Source organism: Hyposmocoma kahamanoa, unplaced genomic scaffold, assembly GCF_003589595.1.
Source record: "Hyposmocoma kahamanoa isolate Upper Pololo Valley unplaced genomic scaffold, ASM358959v1 93, whole genome shotgun sequence".
Classification (NCBI taxonomy): domain Eukaryota; kingdom Metazoa; phylum Arthropoda; class Insecta; order Lepidoptera; family Cosmopterigidae; genus Hyposmocoma; species Hyposmocoma kahamanoa.
Window position 1 is genome coordinate 22,155,724 of NW_020654810.1, and position 19,415 is coordinate 22,175,138.

Here is a 19,415-nt window from a genome sequence, read left to right on the forward strand (position 1 = left end):
TATTATTTTTAATGACACACACACACACACACACACTTACCCTATCCCATCTCCAGCACACCAGCAAGAGGACTGGCTCCGCAGCTGAGCTGACGGACTTAAAAGTAATAAGTACCAGGATCGCGGCTCCGACTACGTATTTACAGCCTATGGAGTCGAAACCCTTGGGCCGTGCGGTCCCAGTGGCCTTCATCTGTACAAAATTCTATCCAAAAAATTAATAGATTGTCCCGGCAGCTACATTGACCAACGTATTAGCATAGCAATACAAAGGGGGAACGCTGCCAGCATCTTGAGCACCTTGCCGCGAGGACCCAATTTTACTCATAAAACTTAATTGTTTATCATGGTACTAAAACATGGATTCGAAGCAACGTGTTCCACACAACAGCAAACCGTGCTAGACGCTATGCCAACTAAGCCACAAAATTATGAACTAGCGGATCTTGCGAATTTTTGTACGTGCTTGTTGCTAAAACTTTTTTTGGTTCGATTTATGTATTATAACAAATAATAATAACAAACTAGTGGAGTAGTTTCACAAAAAATAATTGAATACCATAGTGGTCAAACATTGCGACATTTAATTAACTTAAAAAATACAATTATTAAAGCGACATCTTTAGTCAGCGATGGTAGCTGTAAAGGTACCGCTCCGAGCGAAGAAATATTTTTTTTACAGATGGCGTTACGGCAAAGAGCCATTAAAAACCAAAACCAACAATCTGCACCAAACACATACAAAAATTCATAAGGTCTGCTGGTTCGTTCCGTGGCCTAATTGGCAGAGCATCTAGCACGGATTGCAGGGTACTGGTTCGAATGATTTTTTCTTAATGTTTCGAGCTTTGTTATAATAATTATAACAAAGTGACATTACTTTTGTTTTACCTAATATCGACGACCTTGATGACTCAATGGTTTCATCCGCATAAATTAAAATATCTGCATCCACATCACTCTCCGCATTGATTCTGATAATCATTGCGGATGTTGGAGACGTGACATGACTTAAAAAGTACACTGGAATAATTTACAAACCTTCCAGAAACAGACTGCAAGTCGAAAAAGCTGCTCTGCTGTTGTTTTCAAAATATAACTTTGATAAAATTCCATTACGATTAAGCTAGGCAGTTTGATTGTTTTATTGGGCCACATTTATTTCTCTCGTGAGTTTGGGTGTAATTTGTGGTTGTCTATATGTGTGTCCATGGCATCTGCGACACAGGGTTACCCTAGTGCAGACCACTGCGTAGCTTTGTGTAATATGTGTGTTATGTGTAAGCATAAATAAGTTATCCACTAATATCGTTCGCAGAATCTTTGAACCTCTCTTCTGAAAAAATATTATTTTGCACATGTGTCTTTATTACACCAAGAGTGAGAAGTAGTGATGATATTTCTTTACTATTCTAAAGTCTATACGTGGTGGTTATAAAACATTGCCACTGGGACCATGAAATCTGTGAGACGGCAATCAATCTGGCCGGCAAATTGTTCACAACATTGGAGTAAATTGGACTAATTGGATGCGATATAGGACAACGTCGACATCGCGACCTATTGAACGCGGTGATAATTCGTCTGCAAATGTTTGAGCAATGGGCAATGAAATCACTCAGCAACTAAAGTATCCCAAGTCGACTGAAGGGTATTCTGAACGCCTTTTAAAGATAAAGATAAAGATAAAGATGGATTTATTTGTGGAAGTAGGTACAATAAGTCCATTAGATCAGTTCAATACATTAACAGTGCTACTACAACCAGTTTCGTCGAAACATACAAATATAATTAGTGGTGGTCGCATAATGTACAAAATATGATGATTAAAATCTGTCAAAAACTAGTAAACATGCAAAGAAAAATTATAATAAAAATTAGTAAAAATTAACAACGTCAAAAATAAAGCGAAAAATCATGTTAATGTCAAACTTACATAATTTACATTTCTAAGCCTCCGTAAAATATGCGCATGTCAAAAATGAATGAAAGTCAATAATAACATAAATTAGTCAAATACATCTGTGATCTTATGTACTAGATATAAAAACAATTATAATTTTTTTTTTTTTTTATAATAATAACGCACACACTCAACATAGCCCCGCACTAGGGAAACCCTGTGTCGCGGGTGCCATGGACAGACACATAGACAACCACAAATTACACCCAAACTCACGGGAGAAATAAATGTAGGCCATACACATATTTCTCCCGGCCTGGGAATCGACCCAGGACCTCTGCATGGCAGTCCGGCATGGTAACCGTTCGGCCACGGAAGCAGTTAATTGGGCCCTAAATCCATCTCGTATTCATATAATCATTTATATTATAAAAACATTTATCAATTAAATACTGCTTACATTTATTCTTAAACAAATCTACATGTAATTCACGGATAGATAGACTCTATAATAATAATAATAATAATAAATAGAGTTTAAAATAAATACGATAACAATAATAATAATCTTGGCAGCATACAGAGCACACTTTTTGACATAAATGCAGTTTTATGTGGCATCATAGATACTGCATCATTATCTCTTATATTCCTACGTCTTACTTCCATAAGTTTGTTGAACAGGGTTTGTTTTGACAAATAATACTGATTCTAGAATATACAATGATGGCACCGTTAATATATTTTTTTCTGTCCATAACAATTGCTGTGTCCTCAGAGCTTTAAATCGCAAAGATCTGAGACTGAGACATAAGTTGACAAATTTCACCAGCACCCTTACTCTTCAAAACCGTAACACAGTAATGCTGACATTACTGCTTGGCGGCATAAATGGGTAAGGTGGCAATACTTCCCTGGACGAACTCTTTCACAAGGAGCTCTACTGCTACTAAATTTACGAAATTACATATATGTGCCAAGTTTGATTGAAATCGATTAACGAAAAGTGGGTGAAACAATAAACAGGATCAACAAACTGTTTACGAAAGGCTCGCGAGCTGCACACGTGCATCACGTAGTGCGATCTGTTCGCGTGTTATGAGATGTCATTACATAGGCCCACAACACACGCGTGCAGCGTGGGAGCAACGAGCAACGCGCGTGTGGCGCGCACATGCAGCGCATTTGCGGCGCACAAAATTTTTTACTGCTATTAAAAATTTCTGCCGCCAAGCGGTAATATGACCATTCATCATCATCAACCCAGTTATGTCTTACTGATGGCACGGGTCTTCTCTTAGGAGAGGGTTTTAGGCCACTGATTAGACCCAATACGAGTTGGTGACATTAAACTTATTCCGAGGGTTGTGAACCTTCTTCGACGTGCAGATTTCGTCACGGCGTTTTCCTTCATCGAAAAATTCATGATGAATTTCGAATTTAAATTCCGAAAACTCTGAGGTGCAGGCCTGTGCTTGAGATACGGTAAGTCAAACGGCTTTTTTGTGTTTGAGTGTGTTTTTTATTAACTAGGAAGTATGGGGAAATTCGAAACCAAAGGACCTACAGGAACTCACACTCATTATAAGAAACTAGTGGAGTAATTTCACATAGAAAATAATTGAATATCAATTCAATAAAAACATAAATACAATGAATAGCGACATCTCTAACCAGGGCTGGTAGCTGTAAAGGTATCTAACTGGGTGACGAAATACTTAAGATTTCTCATAGATGGCGCTACGGCTAAAAAGTCGTTGAAAACCTAAATACAAAGACACGACAAGAAACAGAAAAATTCGTGAGGTCCGCAGATTCGTTCCGTGGCTTAGTTGGTATAGCGTCTGGCACGGTATGCTAGAAGATGTCCGTTCGAATCCGGCCGGATCGAAGGAATTTTTTCTGAGTGTTCGATCTTTGTATTAATAATTACAACAAACTAGTGGAGTAATTTCACATAAAAATAATTGAATATCAATTCAATAAAAATTTAAACTCTACTGTTCTAAAATTAATGGCGAAGTGACGTAGAAACTATTAGGTTTTTTGGTCAAGCGTGAGTGAAATCGCGTCAAAATGAATAAAATTGACTCATTTTTGTAATGCACTGTGACTCAGTTTCTTGAAAGTATTATTATTACAGAAAGAAAACGGGACAGCAGCAATTGGTCAAAAAGAAAATATTTTTTTAATACAAATAGTAAATCAATGTCGTCGTACGAGTAGGTAGTACTCGTGCACAGTGTGTTTAAAAAGAGTTCCATGAAAGTATGAGAAGCCACAATCTTCGATATTAGTTTCTATTTCATGTCTACGAATATCACTGAGTTTGTTTACTTAATACCCAAAATAGAATCGAACTTCGTTGAAAGATGCGTTTTAGTAGGACTGCCGAAAAGCAACAGTTTTTCTTATATTTTTTTGTACACTTCTGCACATTTGCACGCGCGAATATTTTTATATTTTTTTTTTGTAATGGTAATCTAATGAGATAATTTTACGCCTGTATGCACTAAACAATTAAAAGCATAGTGAATTATGGTCTAAACTCGTTGGACGAGACCCGTGATAAGCAGTAGGACATATCCATAGCGCTTACGGAGACTGCGTTGTAGATGTACAAAATGTTATGTTTGTGGAAAAAATTATCATATAATATTAACTTCCTCTTCATAAGACCCAGCAGAACGTATAAGGGGTATATTCAAAATTTACATTCTCATCTGTGATCTACTAGTTTTGCTTCTTCATTCATAATCACAGAACAATAAATACAATAGAAATGGTTAGTACCGTCTGACGTGTGCCAAGTATAGGTTTCGAAAGACCTATCTTAGCTCAGTCATTTTCACTTTCAGTATCGCTTTGTATGGTACGGTTATGTCATTCTTTCGTGCAAATTCTCTAAAATCTAGAAAAATGCCTTCATATCATCGAAGTCTTATTTTAATAAATTAATTTTCTGTTTAGCGAAATAATTAAATAATTATACCCCTGCAATATGCTCGCTTCTTGTTTGGAGAAATAAATTAATAAATCCAGTTCGTTGTCGTTCAGCAATGAACCGCTAGATGGCAGCACACTGATTAAAATTTCAATAATAATATCAAGACGTCGCGTAACTTATATTATAGTTATTGGTGGTATTGAACTTTTAACGATATGCCAAAAGGGTAAAGTTTAAATCATATTAACAATCTAGAATTTGTTATTTCTTTTTAAATATGAAACGGCCAATCAATATCAAGATTTTGGAGTGTTTCAAATTAAGAGTGTGTGAGTTTTAGCGATATTGGTTCTGATAGTAATCGAAGGTAAAGGCAGTTCCATTTGTTTTTTTTTCTTTCGTGTTCATAATACTAATTGTATTTCTAGAACCTGGGTTTCAAGGTCAGAATCAACAGGCGTCGAATTTCCATCAGGTGAGATTGAGGTGAAATGTAATACTCGATCGCAATTTCGAAAAAAGCTGCTCAACTGTTGTTACGCAATTCAACGCGTACTTCGTGTAGAAACCTGCCCATAAAATTACAACTGCCGTACACACTGGTGACATCACATAGCGCGAAGTTTATTTGTTTTTAGAAATAGCACGGAGCTAGGCCAAGCCTAGGCATTGAACTGGTGACACACTTCACTGATGATACACATGCTCACCTCAGGGTTCAAATATAGTTTCTAGGAATAAGTATTAGAATGAGATTAGTCAGTACTATATGTACCGAAATAATAATTGATCTTCAGAGTATCTCGCATAAATGTGCACCATCTGTGCATCTCAGTTTTAAATTCGCCATTATAATTATGCCATTTATAATAAGAATTGATCCAAAGTATAAAGCAACATCTTCTAGCATGCCAGATGCTTAGTTAGCAAGGCGTCTGCCACGGCCAGCCGGATAGACGGATTTTTTCTACGTGTTCGATCCTTGTATTATTAATTATAACAACTTGAGAGGAGTGATTGACAATTTGAGAGGATGCATTGTAGTGAGCTCAGAAAAATAATTGAATATCGTCGTGACATTGAATAAACTTGAGAATAGCAATAGTTTATTTTCCATTGTGTAACAGTAGTAAAACCTAAGAACTCAATATATACCCCAAGTTAAAGCTTATGGCTTATGGCTTATAGCGATCAAATGATTTAGGTATATTTATTATTAAATAACAGTCTTACAAAAAATATACGATAAACGTAAGGATATTGTCTAAAGAATGCGCGAATTTGTTTTTAAAAGTTTAAAACGAATGATTTAAGAATAAAATATCTCACATTGCACATAATTTTCATATATTGTAGATATTTCTCTTCAAGTACTACATAGAACCTGCAAAATTTTGGTTTTCAACTGAAGCACTTTAGTTTTTAAATTCGCATTGATCTTAAAACTTGAAAATTGCCCAGCGGCTTAACGACACGCCGCGCCGCCCGCTGCCCCGTCAGTCGCCATCGGGCACTTGTCAACGTCGGATCTGTGCCAAATTTTGTCGGCCTTTTCTTATTTTATTCATATTAACGAACGTAGCGAAACGCCTATGTGGCTGTGTGCATTGTTGCATTATTTGAGATGCCGATGGTACTGCATTATGTTGATTTTAGTTTCGTTGTTGTACCTCTATGTGTTTATTTGTACCAATTTACCGGGTTATCTTTTTGTTTTATTTAAAATATATTTAGGGGCTATAGGTTTAGATATTGTTTTTTTTTACACACTTATAGCCCCGCACTAGGGAAACCCTGTATCGAAAGTGCCATGGACACACACATAGACAACCACAAATAACACCCAAACTCACGAGAGAAATAAATGATGTCTATACAAATATTTCTCCCGACCCGGGAATGAAACACAGGACCTCTACGTGCCAGTCCAGCATGATAAACGTTCGGCCACCGAGGCAGTTAAATTAAAAAAAATATTAAATATGTGTTTTTTTTTCTCATATGTGTAACTGTTTGTCCCTCAATAAAATAAAAAATCATAATAATTTTAAGTGCGCGGATTGCGGGACCCGAGTCGCGGCCTCACACGCCTTGTAATTGGTTGAAAATAAAAATACATAATACATTTCAAATACTTTCTGCATACCGTATACAATGCGATTTCTTTAAAATAACAGAAGCAAGTGAAAGTATAAGTACCAGACCACCACCTCCAAACAAAACTAAATCTTTGTTATACCTACACACAAAAGGCAGTGCCTACATTGTCATATGTACCTTTAAAATGACAAAGTGTCTAGTTTGTCAATCACAAATGATTACGTTTGTGACATCACACGATGTCACATCGATGTCGCTACGAGGTCGCAGAGTCATTGCCAACAGAGAATGCTCATTGCCATCCAACCCACACTGTTTGCTCTGCGACAATACGTCAATTGTGGGATATTTAATTCATTCGAAATTACAAGAAATATGTTTGGACCGATTACTAGATCATTATAATTATTATATAAAAAGCTACACAATAAAATGTGTGCAAATGGTTGGTATGCTCTTGCAGAGCTCCTTATGGACTTGTCTACTTATGTCTTAGGGTGACGGTCGCAGCGGCAGTACCCCTCAGATCTGTTCGATTTCAATCTCTGAGTGGTACTGCAATTATTGCTATGGACAGTCCCATATTTTTGTGCATTATGAAATGAAACTATTTTTCTGGATTTAAATCGCGTATATTTGTTTTTTCAAACAAATCAACGTTTCGGGCCCTTTTTACAGGTCTCATGGTCACGGTGACTGGACATAGACATGGGACCTGTACGTTGGTTTGTGTGAAACGTCAAATATAGGCGATTTAAATCCGGAAAATTAGTTTCATTTCCTGTGTGTAATAAACGTGAGAACCTAAGAACTCGATTTCTATATTAGTTTTGATTATAGTGACCCTTCCTACCAGTGGCGGGGCGTGAAAACTTTCTTGGTAAAGCCGAAGCTTTAACTTTTTGAAAAAACAAAAAACTTACTTTAACAAAAATTTCATTTCCCGTTAAAAAGGCGCCTTGGCGACATTTAAAAACAACACTTATTAGCACACAAGATACTAGTTTACTTCATTTCACTGGATAGCTTAGCGGAAAATTGTAGGCAAGCCGGTGGGAATCGAGTTATATGGACGCCTCGCCACTGCTTCCTACCGACCCTTAGGATATACGAGAAGGGCACTATGACCTGCACGAACATACCCGCGCAGGGACCATCTAGGTCAGGTTCTAACCCCAGATCAGTCCGTTTGCACGGACTTCATTTCACACGTAGAGAAATGCTGTGCATTGCTCGCTCCGTAGCTCGTTGAGTAACTTTCAGCATTTTTATGAGGCCCATAGTAAGTGACCACGTCTCAGAGCTTTTAGATATTCGAATGTTTTATTTAGTATGAATTATCAAATAAAATTGTATAAACGTAACAATACTTCGAGTTCGTTTTCGCGATTGTTACACACAGGAAATGAAACGTGATACGATGGTATCGAGCGCGTTTGTATCGATGCAGTAGCGCGTGTGTGTAAAGGTAGACAATTAGCGACTACATCGCTACTGCAGTGCCTTTACACCGCTGCTAAACATTTACGTGTGTAACCGCTCTAAAAGCTCAAAATAGATTTGCTATAATTATATATTTATTGGTCATATATGATTACTTTTTTAAATTTAAATAAATAGATAAGCTCGGAAACGAAGTAGTTACTTCGGTTCCAAGCGCGTATCAAAATACGTTTGAATCGATATAATATATAACGCAATAGATTGTTGTATTCAATACAATTGAAAGCTATTGTAACCACATAAACAATTCCATTACAAAGAAACAACTACAGAAGCAACTACGACACGTTTTCTTTCTTTAAAAGCAATAATCATCAGTATACAATCGTACAAACAAATTGATTGGTAGGTCTGTTGGTATGTGCAGGCCATTAACGAGCCCACATGGCTTAGTAATGAAAAGTTTCGACACCATTTTACGGGTCATTTCATCCGCACAGACTGCTTGTGGTGCTATCAAACTGACCCAGTTCGTTTACTTACCTCTTTCAATGCTTACTCTCGGGTTTAATGAACGAACAAAAGATACATTGTAATATTGAGTATAATTCATATTATGATGTTCTACTTCCATAATATCCATTTATATATGTGAAATTACACCACTAGTTTGTTATAATTATTAATAACAAAAAATGCTGCTTTTTTATAATACCAATGCATTTGTTTTTGTAATCGATCTTTGTATTAATAATTGAGGCTATCAAAGCTAAAGTGATGCAATCCACATTTTTTTTTCTACAGTACTATTACTTAAAAGATACTAAAATACATGATTATTTCATACTTGGAGATTGTTTTCATTAATAAAAAATAATAAAATTGAAATATTTTTTATACAATATTATGTCTATGCATAGTTAATTGTTAATATTTGTTCGCGTAAATGCGCAGAACTATGAAAAAAGACAAAAAAACACAGAACAAAAAACCAGAATCGACATTCTGCCTAGTATAGATAGACGCCACTGAAAATTCTCGCGTCATACTCGAGGTTGTATCACACCTGTAGGTTTGTTTTTGTAGGTTGTTACACATTATCACATTAGATTACCATGTCATTTGCATTGGTGTTAATGCATGCACATTTTTTGCCGCAAACAATTTACCACATCCTATCTTATAAAATCTTGATTGATATTAAAATGGTTACGTCCTGCTTCTTTTTTATACAAGAAAAACGTGTAGGTGTGTTTTAGCGAATGAATACGTTTTCTAGTAGGTTACCTGACGTAAATTAACAAGCGTCGTAATTAAATGTTACGCTAGTTACGCGCCTGACAAAAAATTGTAATCTACAAAAACAATGCGTAATAGGTACGTAAAAGGTATAAATTTATAGTCATATCTAAAAATTACCTATTCATTTCAACAGCAGGGTCTTGCGTCGCGAAATGTAGAACAACAATGCAAATTACTAAAATCGCCGAATTAATACAACATTCGTAAGGCAGATTGTTTAGAGAAGAATGGTTAAAAAGACAGGAGTTGCTGTTTGCAATTGAATAGAGAAATAGATTTCTCATTTATTATTTTTTTAAATAACGTAGCTAAAAGTAACATGAAAAGAGTCAACAAAATTGCTCTTATGGCTTTATACCATCCATAACTCTAGAATGTGTGACATATTGGTGCACTGTGAATATTGTGAATCTAGAATGATGGGATTGATACATACCCACATTTTTGTTTTTTGTTTTTATTTTTCTTTATTGTTATTTTACTTGCAATTTAAATAGCAAGAATTTAGTTAATATTACATATTAGTCATGTTAGCGTAATTATTAATATTATTTTTTGTTTGTATTTAATTTATTAACTTTTAATTTATTTACCGCGATGGTGAATGCCGATGTACGGTACAACCAAAAATGGTTTTTGTTACTCCGTTAGCAGCCTAGATGCAAGTTCTTTTTTGTACCTGTTTCTTAATAAATAAATTAAAAATGTACGCAGAAGTGTGTAAAGGTTTCATGAGTTTTAATTTATTTATTTGTGGAAACGCAGGTTGTGTAGAAGTTGACATTTACAAAATACTTTCTCACTGAGTCCGGTCGAACTTTAGGCATAATTCACTCATATGCACTTGGACAGACTAAACTAGGTCAACCAATGTTTTTTTATAATATCTAATGGATGTGTATACATGGATGTAACAAGTAATATTCATATGGGTCAATTTTAAAAATGATAACAGCAATTAGATTTACTTAAAAATAAATATACGAATGTCAAAAATTAGACAATGAAGTTAGGATTTTGTCATTTGAAAATTCGAACACTGTCTAGTAGGGGAGAGGTATGTTAATTGTAACAGGGAGGCAATTGTAACATTATCTCACGACATTTATTGACGAATAGCGGATGCTCTTGGCAGCCATCGAAGCTTAATTCGATGTTGTTTTACCGACCGAACGTACAGGTATAACAGTTTGCGCACGCTTTGTCACTAGATGACAATTTCAAATGTGGCAAGTTTATGAAAGTAATAGCTTAACACAGTTTTTGTTAATGTAATTAAATAAAACAGTATTACAACGATCAGTGGTGATTTTCGTAGAAGTCAATATCTGATCTATACGTGCAGGTACGTGATTTGATAAAATTTACGATAGATTTTTATTATCTAAGTCTTCTTTGCCAAAAAGCGGCAGTGGTGCAAAAGTAACAAAACAAGGAGGTACAATTGTAACAAGAAAACCGCTGCATTCAATAGGTACTTTATATATACCAATTTTTTTTTTATATCAACTGAACTAAGTAGAACTCGTATAGTATACGATTCACATTTTTTAAATGGCATTTCGTTTTTAAAAAAATAAATTCTGATATAAAGTCATTGTCACGCGCAATAGAACCGATTCAGCATGGAAATAATTTTTATTCGAGCAGAGGTAGTAGCGACTATTAAGTTATTGGCATAAACTTCTGATAAGTGTTTATTTAATTTATTTTTTCATTGTTGACGATTTTTGTATGTTACAATTGACTCACATTGCTGTTACAATTGACCCTCTTAGTGCCGTAATTGTAACGTTATTAGCTGACCTCAATAAGTGTCATATTCTAGAGTATTATGTACTTTTTTGTTATTTTCTTTATGTCATTTTATTATTAAATAACTTAAAATGATTGCGGCCAAAAAGTATTGCGCTGTGTTTACTAATTGAAATATTATGAAGAATTGATTTTTTTTTGTTACAACTGACACATCTCTTCCCTACCTACATTTTATTAGTCAAAAAGTTTTTAATTTTTTTAAAATAGAATATGATTTTCTCAGACCTTTCATTTCACGACGGCGTTAAACTTCGTAAATATAATATTATTTTGTTTTGGACGTATGTTGCCAATCATTTTACTCAAATTTACCAGTCACTTTTATTATAACTGCCTCCGTGACCGAACGGTTATTCATTGGTCTGCCACACAGAGGTAACGGGTTCGACTCCCGAGCCGGAAGAAATATTTATACGACCTACATTTATTTCTCTCGTCAGTTTGAGTGTAATATGTGGTTGTCTATTTGTGTGTCCATGGCACCCGTGATACAGGGTTTCTCGAGTGTACGTTATTTTTATTGATTGTAATTTACAAATGACTTGATCCTTCATCGCTGGGAATTTTAGTCTTACACCTTACATTAAGAGCCTTATTACTTGTCGTTACAAGCCTTAGATTTAATATATGCTACAAGCCAGACAGTTTCTAATAGTATTCTCGACTGTCGTTAAAAAAGGTTGCCATAATCTCCTTGTCGGCAATATGTATATTTAGTAACCCTACACCCACATACATCCTGTCAATATGTCCCTGAGTTACATTATAAGAATGACAGAATGTGATCATAACATGGCCGTGATGCAGATAAAATATTCATCATATAAATATAATCCATTTGTCTTAGAAATAGGAAACGAAACTTCAGTTAGTAACGATAACAAAGTAACTCAAGGCCACGAAAAGTCCGTCAATCATGCGGCGTAATTAAAGTAACAAAAGAAAATAATTTCTTTGCCGCCTAGAGGCATATAAAGTATTCACTGGATTAGTTAGGGAACGCCTACAAAGGGCATCGACACGATGCGTAGGAGTGGCCAATTTGGAGACGGTATAATGCTAAATGGTAAATGCACCTTCTATCGTAGTTAGGTGGGTGTGGGAGACAATTGGTTGGAGTGAGGTTATTCTTGGGTTTTGAAGCAATGATTCTCAATTAGATGCCGTAGTCAATGATAGATACGTCAATTAGTGACGAAATAAGTATTTATTACTTTGTGCAACTTGGAAAATCATGACTCAATTCGTCGATTCTAGTTTCATCATCATCATCTTGGTCTGCCAAATCCAAATTCAAATAATCTTCATTTTATAGGTAAGCATGGTACACTTGAATCATCACGTTTATTCAACTCTATTGCTCATTCGTAAGACAGAGTTCCACGAGAAGAATGAGGAAACTCTATGTTGCTCTTTTAAATATACATTTCAATACATTTAACATTTACAATATTCATTTCAAACACCGACAACAAGTACGCAGAAGAAGAAACCTTTAGTACAAGGTATTTGTTTCACTGTAGTTTTGAGCCCCGTAAATGGCAAATTATATACAAAATTTACAAAAACCGGACATTTCTCCTCGAGTGAATTTGTGAAGACAACTGTCAAGTATAGATATGTTATGTTTGTCATTATTTATTGAAAAAATATTTTCCTTAACATAGATAACAATTTCATAAACGTACTGTGACGCTAGTGTTAAGACACACAACATCAACCAACAGCTGGGTCTATACCCAGCAGTTGTATTAGTTGTTCCTGCCTGTTCTTTATTGCGCCTACTTTTACGGTCCTGCGCTATCCGCATCCAGCGCGATCTGAACCATTACGTGACTGCTGACTAAGCAAAATTAGACGACACTATTTCTAACAAATAACCAGCACATGGTAATGGTTTTCTTACTACTCATTTTTGTCTTTTACTACGCAGTTACTTAACGACCCATAAAATGTCACCACCCATCTCATGAAAAGGAAATGTTTTATTATAACACGAAGCACCCCTTTGGTTGTCGAACCATTAAAAATTTATGAGAATTCTATTACTCTGAGTACTTATTCAACTGGTGACGGTGTAAGTAAGCAATAAGTTCCGCAAACTTATTGTCTCTTACGGAATGCAATAACTAATGCTTGGTAACCTATCACAAACTCACATTTATGTTTTCCGATAGAACCTTTTTTTCGAATTTTCATTACCCCGAAAACTGAATTATAACGAAACCGTAGTTCTTTCAGGATATGTTCGATATTTATCGCAAAAATACGATTAGGTTCCGTTAGGTTAAGTTAAATTAGGTTTAAAAGAAAAAACATTTTTCTCTCAAAATTACTTTCGAGGTTATGAAAATTCGAGCAACGTTATTTCTGGAAAATGTCATTTCGGACTTTTGATAGGTAACCCTAATGCTTGTACACTCTCTTATGTTGTGCAACCAAGACACCCTACGACCTTCTCATCTGTTCACAGCAGCATCATTGTCAATAAAAGCCACAATTATGGAAGTCGTGTCTTGATTTATAAATTCCTTGTTCGCAGATCTTCGGCATCGTGATAATAGCAGCAGCATGTGTGGACATGGGCATGATCAAAGGCTTTGCTGGCATGGAGCCAACTGGTCACGAAACAGACGCTGTGCTCATCGCCATTGGAGTCCTGATCATCATCATTGCTGCTTTTGGATGCTTTGGCGCTTGGAAGGAAAGCCCGAAGTTGCTTTATATTGTAAGTATATCATAAAGATTCTTCGTCGTCTTTCTTAACTCGAAGGTCAAAAATAATATATAAGTCAGAAGATTAATTCGCAAACTTATGACAACTCTTATTACCTATTTATGAAATGTCTCTAAAGAGATGAAGAGAGAGAAAGACATTAAAGTTACCGTCGTTAGTTACATTATGTTATCCTATGACAACTAATATAATATACACTAATTGAGATTCATGGTCCGATATCCATGAAGTTTCTGTTTTGGACCAAGTTCGAAGACAATCTGTGTAAACAGAAAAGAGGCTAGAAGGTGCTTTTAGAATAGGAATACGGACGAAATTTTACGATAGACACGAAAGTATTAAGTAAGATATTATGACGAGCGGACTATTTTCGACCGTAACAGAAATGTAGACGAAAAATTAGGTCATGCAGTGAATGAGGACAGCGCGGTGACATCGTAGCTCGGTTTAGATCGATGTTTTTTGAACAGCTGCAACTACATACGTACCATCACGCCCACGTATTCCATGAGGGTAGAGAGAGACCATAAACCTCCACTTGCTATATTCGTGACAAACCTCTTTCACTCAGCTATTGTCTCCATAAGTACTTTCAGCTAAGTTAAAGCCTTCCCAGTCCCGAAACAGTTTTGTTTGCAAGCGAGATTATAAATAAAAAAAACTATAAATAGCACTAGGGAAACCCGATGCCATGGACATATACATAGATAACCACAGATCACACCCAAACTCACGAGAGAAATATATGTAGGCTGTACAAATACTGGCACACAAATGGAACCTGGGACCATTATGTGGCAGAGTAGCATGGTAGCCGTTCGGCTATTGAGGCAATAAGTGTAACTAGTGTTGTCGTTTATCGTGTGGGCTCTTTATTTTTTTTACAGTTATATATTGTAAAAATGTGGTCTGGTTCTTAAACGCCGTTGGTTGACACCCAAGCTGCGGGTGGCCGTTACTGACCGTAGTTGCCTGCACGCAAAAAGAAACCTTATGATGATAAGGCGTCCAATTTACTGATAGTGCAAATCCGTTTATTCTTGGTGCCTTTTTTGAGGACACCGCCAATTTGATCGTGATACGTACATCAAGGTCTCTGCCCACGTCTCCATCCACATTCGAAGTATAATTTTGTGTCGTCGATCTACTAACATATATCCTTTCTAATAACTAAACCATCAAAGCATTCCGTTTTCTGTCCTAGTCACTACATCGTCTTTCACACTAGAACACTCTCTTACTACACTCCATTCTATCTTCAAAAATAACATATACTTACTGCAGTCCTCATCATTAACATCGCCATCAACAACAATGCATTTCCAAGGGTTGTGACGTGCAGGCTTCATCACGATGTTTTCCTTCTTCGCTAGCGTGAGGCTCACGGAAGAAAAAAAACAATAGAAGTGACGTAAGCCTCGACTACTACCAGAACTGCTGTCGTCCAAACTTTATACATTCATAATTTGAAATATTATGCAATTGGTTTCTTGTGATTGGTGGTCGATTAGCGGGCCGGAAGACATAATTGTATGGTGATATTTATTTCTCTATTGTATGGTGATATGTGGTTGTCTATGTGTGTGTCCATGACACCCGCGATTTTCCTAGTGTGGATTATTATTATTGTCTTAATAATGATTGGTCGTGGTTTCAAATTTAAAAAGAAATAACATATTCTGAACTGTTACCATAATTTAAACTTTACCCTGTTAGCTTATCGTTACAAGTACAATACCTATTATTGCAAGTTACGACGTATTGATCTTATTGAAATTTCAATCCATGTGCTGCCATCTAGCGGTTAATAACTCAACGACGACAAATCCGAGATGTTTCGAGGTATAAGATTTACTTTCATTTTTTGTAACAAAAAAATATTATTAAAATTAAGTAAAATGAGACTTAATGAGAATCGAAACACGACCATAGCTAATATTACAAATGCGACTATAATTTTTGCACTCTAAAGAAGTGAAATGAGGGGTTTTTTGGGATTTTCGAGGTTTCGCGCGAGATAATTGACACGACAAAGCGAAAATGGCGGACTGAGCTTTGCGGAACTCCGCGATCTGTTGGCACACATGCCATGCAAACTAAGCACTTCTACTGTATTTATTGTTCTGTGATGAGGCTACCTTCACAAATGTACGTAACTCAGGAATTCCGCCACAACCGAATGTAAACCGTCGACGTTTGCAACGTTTTCCCGCTGAACTATCGCTCTCTATATTATTAGTATACTTATGTGAATAGTTTTTATGTTAATACTCCAACTTTCCACCACTTGACGAAATTATTACCATTCATTGAATAATTTTGCTACCTTCAAGTAATTAAAATAGTAAAATATTCGGACTTACGTTTGTTATTATAACACGCTTAAGCCATACATTAAATGGATGTCCACACACTTGACCTAAATACAAATTGAACCTTAATCGATATTAATACAACAAAAGAAAAAAGGAATTTATTACACCTTTTTTTGTTTTTATTTTTTTGTGTATTTTTGTATTGAGAATGATTTTTTTATTTATATATATAATATCAAATGACGGAATGAACAAATCGTGCGCCTGATGGTAAGTTACACGGCTGTCCATAACAGTTGCACAGCCACTCAAAGTTTTCAATCGCAAAGATCTGAGGGGCACTGCCACACAAACACTGGTTTTTAATCTCCTTTGTTTTTGTTGCGATAACTAAGCCGGTATGTGTAGTTGGTTTTTTAATTGACATTATTATAATTATTTTTATTTTATTTCATGACTGAGACACAATAAGAAGTAGAACAAAATTAATTAAAACATATGTTGCCATTTAAAGTACTGTTTTTAAAAGTCTGTTGTCTAAAGTGTTACCTATAAAACAATGACTTAACCGGCAATATTGTCAAAAGTTTGACAGATAAATTAATAGAAACAGTAACAATACTGTCAAAAATTTGACTAATAAACTAATAAAAACATTATTATATTAAACATTGTGTGAGGTTGTCCCATGACTGACTAAACATTGGCAGAAGAGAAGAGAAACAGGAAACTTAAATAATAATAAATATTATGTGGAACTAGATTGTGTCTTCTAGACGTACGTTCATTCCGCTTTGTATCATAAAAAAATGTGTTAAATAAGTCACTATATGCAATAGCTATTTATATCGCAAAGAAGTAACCTATAATGTGCTGTGATCGCTGTAGAAAGACACAATAAATATACGTGTGTACATACTACAATAAAACTATACAAAATGAATGAAAAAGACAAAAAAATGGCGTCGTTTGTAGAGTATTATTGCGGGATTAAAAGGTTTTATGACGTTTTTGTATAGAATTTAACTGAACCGTAGTAAAAATACGGACAGCGCACCGCGGGCAGTGTTGCGTGAAAATTGAATGAAGTTTTTTTACGCAAAATGACATCATTGCGTAGTATTTATGTGTGGCATCAGCTGTTTGATAGCAAGTTGTAGAAATAATTTTTCGTTTTAAAATGTCGTTGCCCTTATGGAATCAAAACTAGAGACAGGTATGACGTTCGTGCAAAGTTGTCAAGTGCTATTATTAAAAAGACAAAAACAAAACATGTTCTTAGCATAGAAGTTTTTTGTTTTCTTTTTTGATTACTTATGTAGCCCATAATATTTTCTATAGAGTAGTAGTTTGTCATTGAATATTTTGAATATTTTATTCGTTAGTTACTTATAATTATAAGCGGTGTGCATGCTCAATTGTCGACCTCATTGTCACTTTCCATCAGGTGTGATGGAAGTCAAATGCATACAAATTTTCTCAATAAATAGTTAAAGTCAAATAATCATCTATTCCATTTGTTGGTAGGTCAATGATTCCATAGGTAAAATCTTTACACTTGAAAATGTAATTTTTAAGTTACTGCTCGTTCACTGTGTCGACTTCCCTGAGAAGAACGAGCAAGAAGCTCTAGGGATTACTCTTTTCAAATAAACTTAAATGCTATAGATACATTTTGATTCATATTTGTGCGGAATCTAGACTCGTGTTGTCTTTCCATACATCTTTATCTAACACGTAGTCTACAATTTTGTAATATGACTTTTCAGTTAAAATATTTTTAATGTAAGTTTTAAACTTAGGAAATGGTAATCTTAATCATATATTAATATTACCATCCGGAATGTTATTGTAAAAATGTATACATTTCCCCATAAAAGAATCGTTTACTTAGTTAAACGAAATCGTGGTACCATGAGTTTGGACTTAGTTCTAAGGTTAATATTATGGATATCAGAATTATGTATATTTTTACGGGCATACAAAATATTTGAATAAATGTACTGTGATACCACAGTCATGATACTAGTCTCTTTAAACTTTTCTCTGAGAGAAACCCGAGACCCTAAACAGTACACTGAAAGAATCGCTCGTTTGTGCAACGCAAATACGATTTGCATATACGTACCTTACGCTATAGTGTGTTCCTTTCTACTAAATATTTATAAATAAGTGGAAATGGGCAGAGTATCTGGTGGGGTCGCAAAGTAACAGAGAGTGTCCCGAGGTATATACGGTGCAGCAGATATAGCAGCAGTAGAGGCCATGAATGAATTCGTCCAACCGTAGAGATCCTATGAATGAATTTACAGCTCTAAGTGGCCCTGCAACTGTTATAAAATAAAATAAAATAAAATAATTTTATTTCAGACTTAGGTGGTCCATACAAAAGTGTTAGTAACAAATTGAAAAACTCTTACGAAAGCTAAGTGTTAGTACAATAAAATAAGACATTCACATTATTACATACTATTACATTTTTACGTGCAATGACGTCCATCGAGCCAACATTGGGTTGTCCCAGCGGTTCGCAAACACACTGAGGATGCGATTGGGGCTGGCGCGCATGCGGGCCTCCAGGGAGGCACACCTTTTTCTCATTACGGCTGCGAAACCGTCCGTCCTCGCCTCGGCAAACATACCTGATGCGCTGCACCATCGCGGCAACCCCAACAGCACCCGGAACGCGTTGTTGTATTGTACGCGAAGATCGTTGTATGCCCTCTGAGTGTAGTCCACCCACAGGCCGCACGAGTAAAAGGAGACGCAAAAAGCTTTGAAAAGTGATATTTTTACGTCTCTCGTACACCTCGCGAACCTGCGGGCCAACATGTTACATCGGACAGCCAA

The 19,415-nt window shown here is 35.7% G+C and overlaps 1 protein-coding gene across 1 annotated transcript in view; it reads left to right on the forward strand.

Annotated features, from left to right (window-relative positions):
- The window catches only part of LOC113237353 (23 kDa integral membrane protein-like), a 61,914-nt gene that overhangs the window by 25,918 nt on the left and 16,581 nt on the right, over window positions 1-19,415 (forward strand). Inside the window, exon 2 of the mRNA XM_026473773.1 lies at window positions 14,056-14,241. Coding sequence (XP_026329558.1) covers window positions 14,056-14,241 — 186 coding nt within the window. The remainder of the gene's footprint in view (window positions 1-14,055; window positions 14,242-19,415) is intronic.